General features: G+C 36.8%; 1 protein-coding gene across 1 annotated transcript in view; it reads left to right on the top strand.

The window, feature by feature from the left end:
• Nucleotides 1–22,537, top strand: part of AKAP6 (A-kinase anchoring protein 6) — a 516,267-nt gene that overhangs the window by 396,563 nt on the left and 97,167 nt on the right. Inside the window, exons 11-12 of the mRNA XM_025392877.1 lie at nucleotides 9,975–10,121; nucleotides 13,217–13,441. Of these exons, the coding sequence (XP_025248662.1) occupies nucleotides 9,975–10,121; nucleotides 13,217–13,441 (372 nt within the window). The remainder of the gene's footprint in view (nucleotides 1–9,974; nucleotides 10,122–13,216; nucleotides 13,442–22,537) is intronic.

Below are 22,537 nucleotides of genomic sequence, written 5' to 3' on the forward strand. Positions count from 1 at the left end.
CCTCAAGCCTGGAACCACAGCCCTAAATGAGAACATGCATTCCTGTTTTCCTGCCCGAATGTTGCCTTTTCCAAAACCACCCTGGCCCACCACACCCCCAACCCTGTACCCATAAAAACCCCAGGCTCCACTGGCAGAGAAGAGCAGTGCAGCAGAGAAGGAGAGAAGAGAAGCAGCGTCTGAATGTCAAGAGGAGTTTGGCCAGCTGGGGACAGTCAGAGAGGAGTTCAGCCAGGGATGGCCAAACTCTAGGGAAAGACTATCTTCCCACTCCATCCCCTTCCTAGCTCCCCATCCCACTGAGAGCCACTTGCATCAGTAAAATCTTCCACATACATCACCTTTCAGTCCATTTGTGTGACCTGATTCTTCCTGGATGCTGGACAAGAATTCATGATGCGCCAGGTGCGGGAACCCAAAAAGGCTGTCATACTGACTCTTCTCTAAGCTGTTTAACACTTAAGCCATCCACAGATGGCAAATGCTAAAAGAGCATTGTTTGTAACACATGCCCTCTGAGGCTCCAGAGGTTGTGGGCAACCCCTAGACGCTGCCGCGGGCCGGTGCAGGTTTTTTTCCTGCTGGCACCCAAAGTCACTTGTCCTGGCTCCTGCACTCGCTCATCTGCGTGCTCCCCCTCCTGCAAGGAGTTGGAGTGCGGGTGGCCAAGTAAATGAGCCACACCTCTCTCGCAGGTCTCGTGAAGGGCTCAGGGGAACTCTCCTGTCTCACTTTTTTTAAAATTTACATCTACCTTCCGTTGTCTGTTGACTCACATTGAACCTAAAGGCAAGTGAAGCCTTGTCACCTCCATTCTTTATGCAGTTTAAAACTTTTTATAGTTTTGGAGTAGGGGTATGGGGTGAAATGGGGTGGTTATTAACTATCTGACTTTACATTTGTCATTTCTCCTTCTTAGATTTGACTCATTATGGCAGCATGTTTTGTTCCTTTTAGGGTCTATTATCATCTGAAATAGACATTGTAAAGTAGTTGCCTGCAGATTCGTATCCAGAGACGTAATTTAGTCTGTGTAGTGTTAAAAAGTTTTAATGCAACATATAATAATTTTGAGACTTCATATAAAATATATGTGTGTGTGTGTGTATAGGCTTTAAAATATATATGTCTAGCCATACTGAACCCATGTTGAAGCCATATTTCCACATGTTAACAATTGGCAGAGCTGAGTGAAGGGTTGCCTCTTTTAGCTGAGGCATATGCTCTCCCATCCGCCACGGTTCACCCTCTTATCTCTTACTGATATTGGATATTAGTAATAATCACATTTATGCATTCTTTATTTTAGTAAAAAAAAGTTCTCTTTTTTATAACAGTAGCAATAGTTAGAATATGAAAGAGAGAAGAAGATTTATCCTTGCCCTACTCAATTCCTTGATATCATCTGCCTGGTAATGAGGTGTTGGAGCTGGCTAATACTGACTTATGAGAGCATATTGTTAAATATTCAGGAATTTTACCAGCAGCAACCACCATTGGTAGATTGGAATCAGCCACGGTGGGAGTATTTATACCAGGGAAATCAACGAACACTACAAATCAGGTCTTTTTTTCTTCTTCTTCTTCTTTCTTTCTTCTTTTTTTTTTTTGCTTAGAGAACCGGTTTACTAGCATACTACTACACTTAGGTATTTGAGTTTATGATCTCTGAGCTAAAATATATATTATACTTTATTGATCAGTGAGATTAGTATAATCTCCCAATCTGATCAATATGCCATATTCATATTTTTCTTATCTATGTCATTAATAAAATATTTAATAAGAATGGACCAAAGAAGAGACCTATGGCATAACATCCATTAAACAATGATCTTTACATATAGTTGTTCAACAGGTCCTCAGTAAACCTTTGTGCTTCTAAAAGATTGCATCCATCTGCTCACTTTATGCTTATGAAATCTAATGGAAGCGCATACATCTAATCCAGGAATTCACATTCTTGGAGTAGGGATTTAAGTCATTAGATTTTGGGTGTATGTTCTTAGCAATTTAATTATGTTTAAAATCTGGTTAGTAGTGTAGTAAATAACTGGTATTGCTACAAAATTGCATTGAGAAGGTAATAAGATTAAATTTCTACACAAGTTGACACTCAATTAAAATTTCCATATATCCAGTGAGTTAGCCAGTTCTTGGCTAGGGAGTTAGAGCAAATGCCTTCCTACTAAGCCGATCACTTCAAAACAAGCAAAATTTGTAATAGTGTCAAATCAGGACTGAATGCATCAACTAAAACTGGAGTTCAGCTTATCAAATACAGATCAAAAGCAAGAAATAGACTAGAGAGCACATGGGATATTTCTTCCTTAAATTTCTCTCTTTTTTATTGACACTGGAGGAAGAAATAGCACATTAAAACCTCCTTACTGAATTACTGTCCTAAACCAATAGATCCATGGGGCTTGTTCAGCTAAAAGCCACAACAGACTTTGTAATGCAATGATGTAATCTTGGCTTTGTGTCATTTATATTCAACCTAAAAAAAAAAAAAAAAAAAAAAAAACAATTTTCCTGAATAGACAGGCTGACAACAATATTGTTCGGTGTGGGTTTTTATTTGGATTCTTTCCAAATGGTTCACATGCCTTCACAGTAACACATCATGCTTGCTTACGTTTTTTGCCTGTATTCTAAACTTTTCCCCTTTTACTAGCTTTCTGTTTTTCTTTTAAGGTCTCAGTTATGTTTGTAAAACTAACCAGCTCTACCACAAAATTAGGATGTATCTTGCAGAGAGCATTCATTTTACTTTTTGCATATTTTTCCCGAGGTCATGTCAAGGTTAGTTTGAATTCCATCCTACATTAAGACTTCTTTCACAGCTATTTAGCTCGGCAGCCTACTCCCCGCTGGGGTCTGCCCCTTGGGCACGTCAAAGCTTCAGACCTGACAAATCACACACAGATGAAGCTGTACAGTTTTTTAAACAGTTTCATCAGTAACTTTTTTTTCTTTTTCACTATCCTCTTCATGTTGAGATTTTTTTTTTCTCTGAATTACCATTTCAGGAATGTTGATTTCTGTTTGAGACAATTTGTTTTTACATCAGAGTTGCAGACTAGCAGTATCATTTATTTTATAATAAAGGATATTAATAGCCTTCTCTCACCAAGACTGCAGACCTACAGACCATTCTTGACTATTATAACTGTAATTGCTTTATTAAAATCTATTTGTAACAGGAAGTGTACTGTTGGAAATGTAGCTATATCATAGAGTCTACCAGAATCTGAAAAAAATATCAACCATTAAAAATACAGTTTATAAGATATTATGAGTTGAGCCTGGAAATGTTTCCCAAATGGTTAATAATATGCTCTTATCAGTATTTTAGCAAATTATGAAACTAAATGATGCAACTCCATTTCCTGTTTAATTGATGAAGTTAAAGTCCTTGGTTGCTAATGAGTGTATTAGCAAACAATGTCCCCTTTACAGGCTTCAGTAGATCCGGATTTTTAAAAAGCAGCTTACTATCCTTATTTTTATGGGATGAAAAATATTGACTGCCACAAAATTGCTAGACCAACTGAAGTAATGGTGTAATTATTTCTGTGCAGTCATTTTGGCAATTTCCAATGACCAGATTAAGGTTTTCTAGTTCCCACACTAGAAAATAGTTATTTTCTTTTACAAACCGTAGACTTTTCATTACATTTTCATTCAGGACAAACAACACCTGAAGATCTTTACTGCAGACTAAGCAGAAAACTTGGAAGTGAGGGGAAAAATAATATTTGAATGATTCTCCTCTCCTCAGTCTTCTTTTACAGTTTGCTCAACAGGAAAGTACCCAAACGAAGGGTTCTGTAAAAGGTTGCTTGGTTGAAACTAATTAAAGACAAGTCTAAATAGAAAAAGAAAAGAAAAAGAGATCAAAGGAATTACATTAGGTGTCAGGACGTCATTTGGGAGCGTTTTATTTAATTTTTGTAATTCGATTCCAGGAAAACACTAAATTCTAAAAATGTCCATTTTTTGCCGTAATTTTATATTTGGGTTATTTTTGCAATAAGATACATGTCAACAGGCAAACATCTTGAAGAAATCATTTCAGTATTGGCGCATTAACACGTTATGGTGAAAAGGGAGGCTTGTGCTTTTCACGCAGTGCATTTCAGTCTTCAATTAATGTGAAAGCACTACAATGCCTATGCAACTTCTCTTGCCTAGTGGTGCACCATTTATCATTGCAGTTTTACATTGACCTTGACACCCACTTCATTAGAATAAAGATTGTCTACCATTTAGGTTACATTGTTCCTCTGCACAGAGACCCCATGCAAATTTCTGTTCAGATAGAAGAGCTGCGAGGCTGTCAGAGGTCATCTGCATTAAATGATTGCAGCTATTTTCCAACTGCTTCTTTTCATTCTACTCAATTCAGGCTAGGAGGATCAATCAAGTCCTCTGCCTGAAACAGTGGGACTGCTGGGAATATAACTGTTTTTGGTAGTAGTGGATATGCCCTAAACAGTATTAAATATTTAATATAAACTCATTAAAGGCCATACAAAAGCTTCAGAAAGATATCAAATTTATAGAAATATCTAAGGGGATAGAGAACCTTTTTAAAAAGTAAATAAAAAAATAATAATCAATATTATAATTTTACAGGGTATGATCAAAATAGTTCTTAAACTTACTAAATTTTACCTATAGGAGACTTTTTTCTCACCCTTGACATGGGTAAGAAAGAAAGGAGACAGGTAGACTTGGCGTCCTTATGCCGTATTTTATATGAAATTGACATGAAAGTTTTCAGTTATTGGTGTTTTTATTTTTGTTCTATAACAGTGACTTCTAGTCTAGCTATATTTATTTTTAAAGGCTTAGATATTTGTTATTTAAAAGGAATGATTGGAGAAATAAGTTGCCAGGTCTCCTACTTAAGTTTTCTGAGTGATATAATTGGAATTAAATTATTAATGGGAGATACTTTAAAAAAGATTGTTTTATGATCTTCTATTAGGGAATTTGCAATTCATTTTAATATTTGTAGTTTGATTTATATTAAAGATAATGCAATCTATGTCCAATTAACAGTACATGGCCAGTGTAATGTGATTTCCAGATCATGCAAATGGAATAAGCTAGAAGAGGGGGAAAACTCAATTCTTAACCTCAGGTGTAATTTGCTGTGCGAGTTCTGGCAATTTTAAATGACATTGCACTTTTTAATTTTTCCAAAGGCTCAGCAGCAAATTTATCCCAATCAGGAAAACCTATTATTAATTTACAAGGACAATTGTAGGAGTCTTTATAATTTCTCTATGCAATTACTCACCATAAATTCTAATGATAAAATACAAGGAGTTTGCAAGAAATAACGACTATTGTTTGTCTTGGACTTGAACCCTTTTCTTCAATTTTGAACATCTTCTGGATGTGTTGGTGGTACTGACTCCATGTGCAGCATCATATGCATTGTGAGATGCTACACACAAGTCTTCTGAAAAGGGGGGCAGCACAAGAGCTGCTGCAAAGGCAACACTGGCCTCTAGCAGATTCCTGCACTCTGCATGTACAGCTGAGCTTGGACCCTGGACTTTTATATAAAAAGACTCTTTGTTCACCACTGAATGGCATTAGGCATGGACTTGCTGAGGGGCCACCATGAAGCCTCGAATGAAGAGGGCAAACACTAGCCAGAAAACACGTGAGAGTTGTAAATAGACACATCCCTGGATTTTTTTTTTGGCAAAAATGTGTATTTTCACACATTATTTTGCCAATAGTTTGGTGTTTTGGTGTGTTCCTAGCATTTGCTTTCTTACTGATAGACTAAGTAAGATATATTTTATTTTCTCAGTGTATTCTATCTATCTATCTATCTATCTATCTATCTATCTATCTATCTCTCTATCTATCGATAGATCAATCGTATCTATCAGTCAATCATGTGTATATGGGAAAGGGAATCTCGCTGGGTAAACAGGTGTTTGTGGCATTATTTGTACCAGGAAAGACATTCAATCCTGTCATTCTAATAACTAGATCATTTCCCTTGTTTTCACTTTTCCTAATATAAAGTCAACTGAAGCTCAGTTAAAAGTAATATGGTATAAGATATAAATGCTGAAACCCTGATGACACAGAATACAACAGCCCTATTCTAATAATCAAGAAATGTCTTTAGTTTAATTTGTGTGTTTCTCGCAGCCAAAGCTTCACTCTCTGTTCAGCAATGTCTGGTCTCTTTTCAGCATAACCAACAGAAGCACCATACAAAAGTCTTACAATGGATGTCTTAATCTCTCTGTGTGCTTTTAGAGCATTATTTTGAATTCCATCATGCTGCCTTTTTTCTTTCCTCTTCTGAAGTTTTATTACAACAGCAGAATTCCCAGGGAGCTTTGGGGGCAAGGTTCACATAATATAGCCCTGAAGTTTTGCTTAGGTGGAAGCCATCCCCCAATCCTGGCCATCTTTTGATGATCCTTCTGTTTCAAAAAGATTTCACTGGGTAGAGTCTTATAGCATTAGCTGTATATAGTTTATTTTTTATTTTTTTTATTTACCAGACAGTGAGCATCTACAACTCTTTCATGATGTTTTCTTTCTCTGACCTCACAGTGACAAGGCATCTTGTTCCTTAACATTGAGGGAGGCAGAAAAATGCTTGAGTTGCTCAATGTGTGCCTTCTATACCAGTTTCAAAATGGCTTATTCTTCTGGTTTCCATGGTGACAATTAACACTGTTTCAAGGCATTGTTCCAGTCTCCATTTGGGCAGAATTTTCGGTGTGATTTCTAACAAAAAAAAAGGAGGGGGACTTCGGTGTGGCGGGGAAGCCTTTAGCATAACTGTCAAAAAAGTTATCTCAATCAAGTCTTCATGCATTTCTAAGTATGTTTATTTCAGAAATTCCTGTTTTTGCTGACCTTGTTTTATAATTCAGTTTTAGCATTTGTACTAAGTAAAGCACTCAATAGGAATTTTCTACAACTTCTTTAGTTCTTAGTTAAAATGGTGGGCTAGAGTTTGTAGTTATTTTTAACTCTTTTTTTTTTAAGTTTTATTTTTATTTTATACACAGGGATGACATTTAGAATAGTAGTGTCCTGTGTCTTTAATTTAGATCATTCACATATCTATTAGGAGGCTTCATTAGTCAAAATTGAATTGGCCAAGCAAATACACTTAATAATGTAAATATGGCCTTTCGAGAGAGTATATTTTATTTTTGACTAGACAGAGAGGCCCACAGCAGGTGCTGTGGGGAAATTAAATACTGGATGCTTATTTACCTTAGCACTCAAGAAAAGCTTTCTGACTTTAACTTTGCTAATCTCATTTTTGCCTATTGAAGAGTAGTCTATATCATAACATCCCCAGACTACAGGACACAATGGGGCAGCCTCTGCTCACTTACTGCTGTGGGTGGAATGAATATGAAGATTAAATTATCTTCTCACCACAGGATAAAGTAGCCCCACTTGATAGGATGACCGAAAACTGATAGAGCTGGCAGTTGATTCTCTGAGTCTAATGCTTCTGAAAAGATGTTAAGAGACAGAAGAGCAAAAACATACTAGCATCAACAAAAATAGAAGCTCCTGACATTATTACACATACAGCTTGAGCCCCTAAATCATACTAGATTTAACATTGAATGTGCTTCAAAACTTAAAATAAATGTTTTCACCTTAAATTATGTAACATTTTAGTACCTTTCATTCATATATCAATACATCAAACAATTAACTAGATCCTCTTAGTTTTTATATTATAGTTTGAAGGCATTGTCCATCAATCACACCTTTCATCAAGCTGTTTAGACAGTAGGCTATATGGTGACAAAGACTGAGAGCATACATAAAGACAAGTTTCTTTTAAATGTAGTAACCTTTTATAATAGCTATTGCAGTGACTACTTATACACATTTAATGGAGAAGATTAGTTTATTACATCTAAAATTAAATTAATTGCTTTTTATATTTTTATTTGTGTAAGACTGTCGTTTTTATGGGACACATCTAAGCTGTTTCCTTTCTTGACTGGTCTGCTGTGTGAGAGCTGTTTAAAGTTGGGGTGAAGAGGAGGGATGAGCTTGTCACAAGTTAAAGGATAACTGGTAGAGGCCATTCCCAAGTGGCACAGCCAGAGGACTCTCTCTGTCAATGTGTAATACCATGTGGCATAAGTAAAATATTTGAATAAGATTTTCCTGCCTGCCTGAAATACTGGTTCCCCCAATATTATGTGGAAATCTTACCAAATTAATTATGTAAATATTTGTCAGCTATATCATTTCAGATGGGAACCTAATTGCATAAAGCAGATTGTCATCTCCTCCAATCATCACATCACTCTAGAAACACTATCTAGGTTTCTAGAATACTTCTGAATATTGAATCCAGAAAATTCAAGTGGACAGTGTGTTTCCTAAGTGCTGGAGTAACATGGCCCTGGTAATTGCCTTCCATTAGAAAACGCAATCAGAATTTCTCTTGTATCACAGGCCAAATTCTAAAAGCGCTCTAAAGTAACCCTTGATTTTCTCCACTATGCATATTCATGTAATTTTGGATACTCTGACACCCTGATCAACATTCATTAATAATATGAAATGCTTTAAATCACCTCATTTAAAACATTTTGTTCTGTGATCCACAAATGACTAACATTTGGAGAAGTTTACATAATACAAATGATGTGCATGTTTAGTGTAAATGAAAGATTAAAATATGAAACTAAAAGTATGCAAACATATGCATGCAAATGCTGAAGATCTATTAACCGAAACAGTGATTTCACACCTTCTTTTCCTTTAATCTGCTTCCAATTGTATTTTTGTTTGGGATCTTATATAATATCATGTTTTCAAGGTGAATGAAATCACCCAAGTGCTTGGGCACATTTGAACTTACTGATTTACTTATTTCCAGAGAAAAGTTTTTCTTATTAACTCTGATAAAAGTGTTTATCTTAGGGCACCCTTGGTCATTTAGGGCAAAGGAACAAATACTACCATGGAACTCAGTGACCTAAATATGGTGCCTGAAAGAAAAAAGTTTTAAAATTGCTATTATATTTTGGAAATGTGCCTAAAATGTAAAATATGTTTAATATTTTAACCAGAATCTAGATTTTCTACTCAGAGGTGTTTTTACATGTACATTTATAAAGTACAGTCATAGTCATTTATGGCTATCCATAATATAGGACTAACTATGGAGTTATCCAAATAGAGTTATTTGAAGAGAATCACCATAGTAACTGTCATATTAAATAGCACTTACATTATCTCCAGCAAAACATCTTTTAGGAGAGACTCTCTTGGCAGTTTGTTAGAATATAATACATACTCGGGGAGAGTGTTCTGTAGTCAACTATGATTTGGGGGATATTTTACAGTAATCAATAAGGAAGCATAGATTTGTAACTATACCTAAAATGGTGGCTTTCCTTTTTCTCTCTATGTGTACCTTTTCTCCAAGCCCACACAGAATTTTTAAGGAAAAGAAAATGAAAACAAAATGTTAACTGAGAATTCAGAGAACTTACATAATCTTCATGAATAATTTTATTTCTTCCACTTTGAGACTGGTCCTTTAGGGGCAGAGATGAGAGGTGGACAGCACTCTGGAGCCAAATGATGACCAAAATTAACTGTAATATTAACCCCCCCAGACCAGTTATTGTCCTATTTGGAATATTTTAAAGATCAAATATGTGTATAAACTTGAGTTTAAGAAAGAAATCTTAGTCAACTAAATGTAATAACTGTGTGTGTGTGTGTGTGTGTGTGTGTGTGTGTGTGTGTGTGTGTAATATATTCAGCAATATTCTTCATCTACTCAAAGTACTTACGTTTAGCCTCCCCATAAATTTTATTGGGAACAAAAACTTTTAATGCTCATAAGCATCACAAATTCTGTGTTCAATGATTTTCTAAGAACACCTCTCTCCCTAATGATATCTCTTTTTCTCTTTTCATTTTAGCGATACAGTGTGGAAATGTCCATCAGACACCTGAAAAAGACGGAGCTGCTTAGTAAGGTTGAAGCTTTGAAGAAAGGTGGCGTTTTACTACCAAATGATCTCCTTGAAAAAGTGGATTCAATTAATGAAAAATGGGAACTGCTTGGGGTATTTGCATTTTTATTACTGTTTGTAGGTTATGTGTACATTTTTTGCGTAGTGAAGTACTCTATCTGTCTGATTTCTAATTTGAGGCACAAATATCTCTCTCTTTCAATTCACTACCTACATTTCAAACAAGCTATTCATGCTATTATGGGAAAGACACTGCTTTTCCTCTTCTGTTGATTTTTTTTTTCTGAGCTTGTCTCCTCTCAGATTTTAATAATTTTGGTTCTTTAATACATGAAAAAGTAAGTAAAATATTCCATGTATTATGGGTATGCACCAAGTCAACTATAATACAGTATATCTGATATATACTGACTGTCATGCTTGAAAGAATGTTAATAGAATTTATTCTGAAGGTACATGTAAGAGACATCTACTGTTTAACTATTTACTGTACCCTTAAGATGAAAAGTGGAGTTGTCACTACAGCTTTCAAGTCACACTAAAGCTACCAAAACAAAGATGCAAATTTGACCCAAATCTGAATTGCAGAATTGAATCAGCCTGTGTTTTGTGCCTCAATTTCCAGCTCACTTTTAACAAAAGCCAAAAAAAAAGAAAAAAGTTTCATGTAATTCATTTCACGCAATGATGGGCTGGGTCTCAGCCAAAGACTGAGATGCAAGAATCTGGCAAAAAGGCAATATAGAGATTCTGTTACCCAGAGACCAGGATGGCACTGTGCAGGAGACAGTGCTGTCCTTTTGTTGGAAGACAGCTGAGAGAAAAGTTAAACTGTATTTTTTCATCAGCTTCTCTCCTAAATTGCCTTCACTTCAAATCAAGGGTAAGCTATATTTGTCAATTACCTAAATAATTAATTATAACAGCCAAGTATGGGCGATGTCAGTTATGGAGCATAATTTTGCATGCCTTCCAGTTTTCTACCTTAAAAAAATTTTTTTAGATAAATAATACTCCAAAAATATTTTGAATAAAAAGCTCTTCATGTACCTTGATGATTTGGAGGAATGCCAGTATTCTGTTTATGCCATGCCTAATCTGGGAGATTAAAAAACTGCAAGTTTAAGTCCTTGTTTCTCATTTAAATTCACTACACTCTGCAGTTGTGCAAAGTAACTTAAAATGTTAAAAGTTTTTCATCTAACATATTGTTGCTTTTTAATAATAATTAATGGCTTTCAATTTATAGTACGGTGACTTAAATCAAAATCTGCCAAATTCTACAGCATTCATTGATCTCAGACAGGAGAAATGTGGTTAGTGTATGACATTTTAAAAGGTTGTTTAGTACATAGATAAGAATAGCAACCTTATGTGCTTGATAAAGTAGTGATAAGTCTGTTTACATTGCATTTTAATATATCCATTGCTAATTTGATAAATAACAATAATATTTTAAGAAAATTGTTTAAGTTGTGTCACGTGTATTGCTTCCTCAACAGAATTTTAAGTCAATATTATATTGAAAAAAGAAATAATATTTAGCTATCCTTTATAAATCAGAGACTTTAAAAACAGTTGCCATTTTGGCAAAAATATCATTCAAATACAACATGCAGGTTTGCAGTGAGAGAGTAGGGTGAGGGAAGATTTTTTATAAATCCTGTACCATGCTAACACCACCAGGCATACTGTTTTAATTGGCATGATTACATTTTAATTGGCATGAAAAAAATTAAAGACAAGGATTTTAACTTCTAACAATAGTAAAATAGAGGGATATGGTTTTTAATATTACTTTCATCTAAGGTGAACAGTGTGGAATGGAAATACATTAGAATGAAATGTCAGTGGTGCGTACAGTTTAATCTGTGAAATTTTGTCCCCTGTGCTGCATATTACTCTGTCTCAATTGCATATTAAACAACCCTATCAAGGCAGGCATTGGCATCTGCTGTGCTGACACAAATTGTGAATTAAATGAAATTGATGTCCTCTGTCGTATATTTATGAAGACGGACCATTCTCTGAAGTATTCTGTTTATGAAGAATTTATGATTGCAAACTGTTCCAGAACAAAAAAGTGGCAATAAATTCTTTTTTGTGACCCTACCCTCCAAGGGCATTGATTTCACCTCCTGCTGCTACTTTTGTTACAGCGTAAAAACAATAGCTAAATCTGGATTCCACTGAGGGTCTTCAAATTATCAATATTTTCACCATGAAAATACAAGGGTGTCACCATGAAAATACAAGGGTGTTGCCAAGAAAGGCTATTTTTCTGCTACAATCTCCTAAAGATACTATTTACAGAACACTACACACCAGATGAATGTTTATTGACTTAATTTTATTTGTGTTTTAAAGCTTATTTTTGTAGGTTTAATTCATCATTATAGATTTAAATCCTATTGATTGGGAGTGCTTTCCACCAGAAAGAAAAAAAGAAAAGAGCCCTCCCTGACAACACTCTCCTGCCATAGTGGTTAATTTAAGTAGGCTTCTGGCATAGTGAATTGGGGATTATTTTAACACATATTCGGTATTAGAAAGTCCAGCATCCAGAAATGCAAAATGGAAAGAATTGTGGAATTGAACAATTTCCAAGTCAGGTAAAATCAACAAAATCACCAAGGAGGCTTCCTTTTCTTAAAACCCTTTAGTTATATGGTTTCAGGAATATGTCACAAAACAAAAAATGGAAGTTAATTCTCCATGCTTCATCTACTCTTGGTCTCTTTAGTATATTTATTAAACTTATATCTCCTGAACGTTTTATGTGCAGACTGTTTTACTATAAAGTCCTATCATGAGAATTCAAATGAATTTTTCTCTGTGACCAAAAAAATTCAAATGAATTTTTATCTGGTGAACTATGGGCCAAATCTCCTTTCTATTAAAGGAAAGTAAGTGAATAAGGAATGAGGTCTTCTTAAGTATCCGCTGGTACTCAGAACAACTTGCACTGAGAATTCAAATACTAAATGGAACAGCGACCTAATCTGAACTGAAAGTCAGTAGCGAGGTGGCAGGTATAGATGGACGCTTCCGGATGGCTCTTGTTACCAACAAAAGTGTAATGTGTTTCTGGTACCTAAGCTAATCTATGTTTTTGTTTTTTTGTTGTTCGTGGTGGGTTTTTTTTGTTTGTTTGTTTTATTTTTTTGTTTTTTAATCTGATGCATTAGAAAACCCTAGGAGAGAAGATCCAGGACACAATGGCAGGGCACAGTGGGTCCAGTCCACGTGACCTGCTCTCTCCTGAAAGTGGAAGCCTGGTAAGGCAGCTGGAGGTCAGGATCAAAGAACTGAAAGGGTGGCTAAGAGATACAGAGCTTTTCATCTTCAATTCCTGTCTGAGACAAGAAAAGGAAGGAACAATGAATACTGAGAAACAACTGCAATACTTTAAGGTAATAAAAAAACAATCAAAGTTGATAAAAAGCTCTTTTTATGGTAGGGATGAAATATTTATCAAGTACATAAAGTATTATACCCATGTATCTATGTATCACTGTGCACCTAAGTGTTTCCTTGAATTTATAGACAACCTCCACATTTCTTATATGCCTCTGTGTGTATAAAGATGAACATTAAGCATATCAAATATACATTGTAGAGGGAAAATCTCTGCTGCACGTGTGTGTTTTGCAATGCTTGTTGAGGGAGGACTTTGATGCATTAAAAGCAGACCAGCAAACATTAAAGATTACTAAGGCCTTTGAAGGACAGACCTAAATGTTCTATAAATAACTTGGATAAAAATACTTACACAAATTGATATGATAAAAACACATGATTTAATCGAAGTCCATTACTGCTAACAAAAGGAAACATAATTTTTACATATGAAAGAGTCAACTACTTATGGAGGGAAGAAATAAAGCAAAACAAGTTCCTATATTACAGGCATATTCCATTATAGAATCTACCAACCTCAGCAACACAACTATTCATATTCACTATATGTCCATGGAGAGGCATCTCACCTGGTTTGTTTCTATGGTTTACACAATATCTATTTAAAAGCAATTTAACATTAGAATGTTTTCCCCTATTGCCCAGCCTAGCCCATACTGCTTGAATCTTTCCATAAATGCAGTCATTATTTGGGTTCTGGCTAGTGTCAGCCTGAGGCTTTGGGGTTGCAGAATTTGAATTTGGTGGCAATAAATCTTCATCACAAGAAATCTTAGAGAGGAGTAAAAGGAAAAACAAGAAGAAAAGAACTTTTTGGAACCAAGCAACCATGTCTTCTCAAAGCATTGTAGGTCCAGGTTTTATTCATCCCACCCTGCCTGCAATCATCCAGTAATCTGTCAGAAAATTTAGTCACATGTGATTCACATTCTCTCTGCCAAACAGGCAGAGTCATCTTGCTCACCTCTATAACCCAAGAGGAGGCACCCTCAAAGACAAGACCACAATACTTCCCAATAAACTATCTGCATTGCACACCTGTAAATTACCTTTCATTGAAAACCTCCTCTTCTGCCACTTAATGGACAGACCAAATTGGAAGTTAAAGTGTCTTGCCAAAGCAAATGGGTTTATGGTCTGAAATCTAATACCCAGATGATTTGCTGTTTTATCTCCACTTGACTCATCCTAACCTCTACTGCAGGGAGATGGAATCTTCAGATCTTTTAATGAAACTTTTCAAACTTTTTGAGATTATGGAGCCCTGATGATTTTTCTTTATGACTTGAAACTAGTTCCTTTCTAAAGTTGACCTTGAGGAGTTTGATCAGATAAGTTAGGGGGATCTAGCATAATGGCACTTTTTTATTGTTTTTAAAGAAAATTTTATTCATGACTGTTGGAATAAATCTCTTTCCTAGCCAGAATTTTAAATAATTCTGAGCTATTTACTCTTAGTGTTTAGTGTGTGATTAATCCAGTGTTCTGTGTGTTACCACATTCACTGGAAGAATGGAAGCAAATGTTTGTAATATAATAATAACATAATGTAATGTTTGTAACCTGTCAAAATTATAATTGGTAATAAGCATGTACAGAGTAAAAATTTTTTACTTACCACAAACCCAAAGAACAGGTACACTCTGCCTTTCTAAGTGATGAAACAGCTCAGACAGGAGAGTGACTGAAGAACCTTTTTACATATGAGAAACCCTCTGCCATGCTCTGCCTCTTGTGGGTTCCCAAAGGCCTCCTGCCATGACTCGTCACACAGAAGAGGACAGGCTTTATCCACAGGGTTTAGTTTTATGATTCTTTATCCTATAAATCCTCAGCCTTTTAACAGAAGTCCTTTATATGACACTAAGAGTAATGATAGATAAACTACAATGTACTCTCCAGGAGAATGGAAGGGAAGGTGCTACATATGAAACGGAAAACCCATAGCTTTGTAGACAGAACTGTGTTTCCTTCTGATAGATTGGTCTGGGATGAGACAAGGGATCAGGATCTTCAGTTTTCAGAAAAAAGGACAAACCAATTGTGGAACATTTTCCTTTTCTTTAAGCAATAAGTATGAGAAATATGGGATTAGACACAGGAGAAAATTCTACCCAACAAAGAAAGAGTCCAAACTCAGCAAGAGGGAAGAAACACGAAGGTGTGGACCTAAGAGCCCTGGGACAGGAATGCAGAGTTATCGAGGAATGAACACACTCTGACAACAAAATGCAGGAGAGCATGTCAGGGATTTAATGAGGCCAGCTGGCAAAGGGCCCCTTCGAGCTGCGTGTGTGCAGCTTCAATGCCATTGGCTGGAAAGCACTACTTTTTAATGATGATCCTTCAGAGAGAAAAGAAAATAATTGCTTAATCATATGTTCCTTGTATCCCATAACCAAATTCATTATTCTAAATGTTCAAAATGGGAAGATATTATTCCTTAGCAGCTAAACAAGGCCACAGCACTGGCTTGGTCCCAAAACCAGTTGAGGAAGAGCAAGTTTAGACCTGTTACAAGACTTTGTCATCAAGAAGGTGAATGAGTGGATTAGATTTAATAACCTTGTTGATGATTAATGAACCAAATCTGCTTTCATAATTTAAATTTGACAAAGCACTTTTATGCATATTGTTATACTTAAAATATACACTAATTATATAAGTCAGAAAATTATGATTACCTTCTTATATGTGTGGGTATTTATTTTTATGAATGAAGAATTTGTTGTGGGAAGGTAATGTGACTCGTTTGAATCCCCATAGCAACCAGCAGTAGAGACAGAGGAAAAACGATTGTCTTTGAGTACAGATTCCCATCCTGTCATTCACTGACTTTTCAAATAAACTTTGAAACTTTGTTTTACTCTGAATCAGGGGTTGACCGACATTTTCTGTTAAAGCCAGATAATAATACAATCTCTGTACGAATTATTCAGCTCTGCCATCGTAGTGCAAAAGCAGCCACAGACAATATGTAAATGAATAAGTATGGCTGTGTTCAATAAAACTAATCTACGAAACTATTTACAAATGCAGGGCAGTGGGCTTGATTTGACCTAGAGGCCATAGTTTCCTGACCCTGCTCTAGATTACAAAAATTATTACAAGCATGAGAATGGATACAGTCTGTGTCGTCTTTAAAGAAAAGAGACCATGCTACAATTGCATTAGGGGAACAAAAAGTTATTTTAATAATTGTAACAACCACAACTAATATGTGTGAGGCATACTTTCTAAACGTTTTACCTGCATTCACTTATTAGTCATCGCCATCCTGAGACTTATGATCTCTTATGTTTTACTTTTATTTTTAAAATTTTTTAAATATGTGGGTACATAGTAGGTGTATATATTTATGGAGCACATGAGATTTTTTTGTTACAGACATGCAGTGAGTACTAATATCGTGGAGAATGGTGACTAAATCCCGTCAAGTATTTACCTTTTATGTTACAAACAATACTATTATACATTTTTAGTTATTTAAGAATATACAATTAAGTTGCTATTGACTATAGTCCCCCTGTTGTGCTATCAAATACTGGGTATTATTCATTCATCCTATTTTTTTCTTTGTACCCATTAACCATCCCGTTTGCCCCTACTACCCTTTCCAGCCTCTGGTAACCATCCCCCCAACACTCTATGTCTGTGAGTTCAATTGTTTTAATTTTTAGAGGCCACAAATAAGTGAGAACATGCAATGTTTGTCTTTCTGTTCCTGGCTTATTTCACTAACAAAATGATCTCTGGTTCGATCTATGTTGTTGTAAATGACACGATCTCGTTCTTTTTTATAGCTGAATAGTATTCTATTATGTATATGTACCACATTTTCTTTATCCATTCATCTGTTGGTGGGTACTTAGGTTGGGCTTCCAAATCTTGGCTATTGTGAATAGTGCTGCAACAAATATGAGAGTGCAGAAATTTCTTCAATATACTGATTTCCTTTCCTTTAGATATATATACCTAGTAGTGGGATTGTTGGATCATATGGTAGCTCTATTTTTTGTTTTTTGGGGAACCTCTAAACTGTTCCCCATAGTGGTTGTCCTAATTTACATTCCCACCAACAGTGAACAAAAGTTCCCTTTTCTCCACATCCTCGCCAGCATTTGTTATTGCCTGTCTTTTGGATAAAAGTCATTTTAACTGGAGTAAGATGTAGGCACTTATAACTACAAAATTCCCTGTTAGTACTGCTTTTACTGTATCCCATAGGTTTTGGTATGTTGTATTTCCGTTATCATTTGTTTCAAGAAACTTTTCAATTTCCTTCTTAATTTCTTTATTGACCCATTGGTCATTCAGGAGCATATTGTTTAATTTCCTTGTGTTTGTATAGTTTCCAAAATTCTTCTCATTATTGATTTCTAGTTTTATTCCGTTATAGTCAGAGAAGATGCTTGATATTATTTCCTTTTTTTGGAATGTTTTAAGACTCGTTTTGTGATCTAACATACGGTCTATCCTTGCAAATGATCCATGTGTTGAGGAAAAGAATGTGTATTTTGCAGCTTTTGGATGAAATGTTCTGAAAATATTTATTAGATCCATTTGGTCTATAGCAGGCTAAATCCAATGTTTTTTTCTTGATTTTATGTCTAGAAGATCTGTCTGATGCTGAACGTGGGTGTGTTGAAGTCTCCAGCTATTACTGTATCGGGGCCTATGTCTCTCTTTAGCTCTAATAATATTTGCTTTATTGATCTTGGTACTCTAGTATTGAGTACATACATCTTTTAAATTGTATCATCTTGCTGAATTGACCCCTTTATCATTATATAGTGACCTTCTTGGTCTCTTACAGTTTTTGCATTGAAATCTATTTTGTCTGATATACATATAGCTACTCCTCCTCTTTTTTGGTTTCCATTGGCATGGAATATCTTTTTCTATCCCTATACTTTCAGTCTATGTGTACCTTTACAGTTGAAGTGTATTTCTTGTAGGCAACAGATCAATGGGTTTTATTTTTCATCCCTTCAGCCACTCTGTGTCTTTTTATTGGAGAATTTAGTCCATTACATTCAGCATTATGATTGATAAGTTGGGACTTACTCCTGCCATTTTCTTATTTGTTTCCTCATTGTTTGGCAGTCTTCTCTTTCTCTTTCTTTCCTTCCTGTCTTCCTTTAGTGAAAGTGTTTTTCTCTGGTGATATGATTTAGTTTCTTGCTTTTCATTGTTTGTGTATCCATTTGTATGTTTTTTGGTTTGAGATTGCCATGAGGCTTGGAAATACTGTCTTATAACCCATTGTTTTAAGCTGATAACAACAATACTGTTTGCATAAACCAACAAACAAGCAAAAAGAAAACTAATAAAAACTCTACACCTTAACTTCATCCCCCTGCTTTTTAGTTTTTTGTTGTTTCTACTTATATTTTATTGTACTGTCTGTGTCTTGAAAAGTTGTTGTAGTTATTATTTTTTATTGGTTCATCATTTAGTCTTTCTGTTAGGATAAGAGTAGTTTACACACCGCAGTTGCATTGTTAAAATATTCTGTTTTTCTGTGTAATTACTGTAACCAGTGAGTTTTATATCTTCAGGTGATTACTTGTTGCTCACTAATGTCCTTTTCTTTCTAATTGAAGTATTCCCCTTAGGATTTCTTGTAGGACAGGTCTGGTGTTAATGAAATCCCTCAGCTTTTGTTTATTTGGGAAAGTCTCTATTTCTACCTCACGTTTGAAAGGTATTTTTGCCAGATATACTATTCTAGGGTAAAAAGTTTTTTTCCTTCAGCACTTTACATATGTCATGTCACTTTCTCCTGGCCTTTAAGGTTTCCACCGAAAAGTCTGCTGCCTGCCATATCGGAGCTCCATTGTATGTTATTTGCTTCTTTTCTCTTGCCACTTTTAGGATCCTTTCTTTATCCTTGACCTTTGGGAGTTTATTAAATGCCTTGAGGTAGCCTTCTTTGTGTTAAATCTGCTTGGTGTTATATTCTGCTTTTTTTTTTTTTTTTTTTTGAGATGGAGTCTCGCTTTGTCGCTCAGGCTGGAGTGCAGTGGCACAATCTCGGCTCACTGCAAATTCTGCCTCCTGGGTTCATGCCATTCTCTTGCCTCAGCCTCATGAGTAGCTGGGACTACAGGCACACACCACCATGCCCAGCCAATTCTTTGTATCTTTAGTAGAGACAGGGTTTCATCCTGGTGCTAGCCAGGATGGTCTCTATCTCCTGACCTCGTGATCCGCCCACTGTGGCCTCCCAAAGTGTTGGGATTACAGGCATGAGCCACCGCACCCAATCCTTGGTGTAATATTCTTGTACTTACTGATATCTTTCATTGGGTTTGGGAAGTTCTGTGTTTTTATTATCCCTTTGAATGAACTTTCTATTCCTATCTCTCTACCTCCTCTTTAAGGCCAATAAGTCTTAGATTGGCCCTTTTGAGGCAATTTTCTGGATCTTGTAGGCTGACTTCATTGTTTTTATTCTTTTTTCTGTTGTCTCCTCTGACTACATATAATTCTGCTTTTTTTTTTTTTGAGACAGAGTCTCGCTTTGTATCCAGGCTGCAGTGGCATGCTCTCGGCTCGCTGCAAGCTCCACCTCCCGGGTTCACGCCATTCACCTGCCTCAGCCTCCCAAGTAGCTGGGACTACAGGCGCCTGCAACCACACCCAGCTAATATTTTGTATTTTTAGTAGAGATGGGGTTTCACCCTGTTAGCCTGGATGGTCTTGATCTCCTGACCTCGTGATCCACCCACCTCAGCCTCCCAAGATAAATTCTGCTATTAAAAGACTGATGCATTCTTCAGTATGCCAATTGCATTTTTTCAGCTCCAGAATTTCTGCTTGATTCTTTTTAATTATTTTAATCTTTATCTGGTAGAATTCTGAATTCCTTCTCTGTGTTATCTTGAATTCTTTGAGTTTTTGCAACACAACTATTTCAAATTATTTGTCTGAAAGGTCACATATCTCTGTTTCTCCTGGACTGGCCCCTTGTGCCTTATTTAGTTCCTTTGGTGAGGTCATGTTTTCCTGGATGGTGTTGATTCTAGTAGATGTTCTTCGGTATCTGGGCATTGAAGAGTTAGGTATTTATTGTGATCTTTACTGTCTGGGTTGTTTGTACCTGTTCTTCTTGGGAAGGCTTTCCAGATGTTTGAAAGGACTAGGGTGTTGTGATCTATGCTGTATTTGCTTTAGGGAGCACCCTAAACCTAGTAATGCTGTAGTTCTTGCAGACTCAAAGAGGTACTGGCTTGATGGTCTTGGACAACATCTAGGAGAATTCTCTGGATTACCAGGCAGAGACTCTTGTTCTTTTCCCTTACTTTCTGCCAAACAAATGTTCATTCTCTCTCTCTCTCTCTCTCTCTCTCTCTCTCTCTCTCTCTCTCTGTCTCTGTTATGAGCCACCTAAAGCTGGGGGTGGAGTGACACAGGCATCCCTGTGGCCACTACCACTATGACTGTGCTGGTTCAGACCTGAAGCCAGCACAGCACTGGGTCCCACCCAAGGCCTGCTGCAAACACTCCCTGGCTACTGCCTGTATTTGCTCAAGGCCCTGGGGCTCTACAGTCAGCAGGTGGCAAAGCCAGCTCTACCTGTGTGCTTCCCTTCAGGGTGGCAAGTTCTCCCAGGCCCCAGCTGGGTCCAAGAAGTGCCTTCCAGGAGTCAGGGACTAGAGTCAAAAACCTTAGAAGTCTACCAGGTGTTCTGTTTTACTGTGGCTTCACTGGCACTCAAATCACAAGATGCAGTTCTTCCCACTCTTCCATCCCCTTTCCAAAACCAGGGGAGCCTCACCCCATGGCCACCACCACAGACCATGGAGAGTACTGCCAGACTGCCACCGATGTTCCCTTAAGATTCAAGGGCTCTTGTGTCGGCTTATGGTGAATGCTGCCTGGCCTGGGACTCACCTTTCAGGGAAGTGGGCTCCCCTCTGGCCCAGAGCAAGTCCAGAAATGCCATCTAAGAGTCAAGTCCTGGAATTGGGAACCCCAAGAGCCCACTTGGCACTCTACCCGTCTGTAGGCCAAGCTGGTATCTAAGATGTGAGACTAAGTCCTCTTTACTTTTCCCTCTGCTTTCCTCAAGCAGAAGGAGTTTTGCCCTTTAGCCACCACACCTGGGAATCTGCTAAGTCTCACCTAAAGCCAGCAAGTCTCAGAGACTCATCCAAGGCCCTCTACATAGTACCTGGGTATTACTGCTGGTTTTTCAGGGCTCAAAGGGTCTTCAGTTAGCAGGTGATTAATGCTGCCAGGACTGGGACCTTCCTTTCAAGGTAGTGGGTTTCCTTCTGGCCTAGGGTTATGTCTAGAGCTGTCGTCTGGGAGCTAGGGACTGGAACGGGGGCCTTAAAATGTTGACTGTTGCCCTATCCTGCTGTAGTTGAGCTGGTATCTAAGATGCAAGACATTCAGAGTGGATCATCATTAAATTGGTGTACTTGTCGAGGGTTCCAAGGGGAACGATTAGGGAGCCTTCTATTCTGGTATCTTGCTCTGCCCCATCCACTATCATGGATGAGAAAACTGAGGTGGGGAAAATTGAAGTAACTTACTCAAGATCATAAAGTTAGTAAGTGATAAAGCCAATAGTCACACCTAGAAACTGTTTCAGAATCTGCCCCTATGTAGACTCAGAAGTCCCTAGGTCAAAGATCTGTTACTTGCAAGAGAAAAGCACATAGTTTACTCTTTTGTTCCTTATTCCATTCTGAATACTTGACAGCCAGCTGGAGGAAGTCAGGGAGTCAATGTTTTAAATCTTGGAAATTAAATTTATAGAATAGGGCCTTTAAAAGGATTTCAAATTAACAATAAAATGTGCACCATTGCCAAGTAATTACTCTGAAAAGGAATATCACTAATTTACTTTTACAGAATAAAGGAAGAAAAGAGCTAAGCAGTTCATATGCTTTAAGAAATGTTTCCTGAAACCTCAGTGCATAATTTTCAGAAATAAAAATAAGACCAATTTCATCCAGTCTTTTAGGGGGGATTTCTCGTGTCCACTATAACCAATTTCAAATGGTACTGTAAGTTCTCATTTCCTCTGACCCCAAAACCACATTTAAAGGAGATGAGGCTGAAAGACAGGATAG

The sequence above is a fragment of the Theropithecus gelada genome, chromosome 7b (assembly GCF_003255815.1).
Source record: "Theropithecus gelada isolate Dixy chromosome 7b, Tgel_1.0, whole genome shotgun sequence".
NCBI lineage: Eukaryota > Metazoa > Chordata > Mammalia > Primates > Cercopithecidae > Theropithecus > Theropithecus gelada.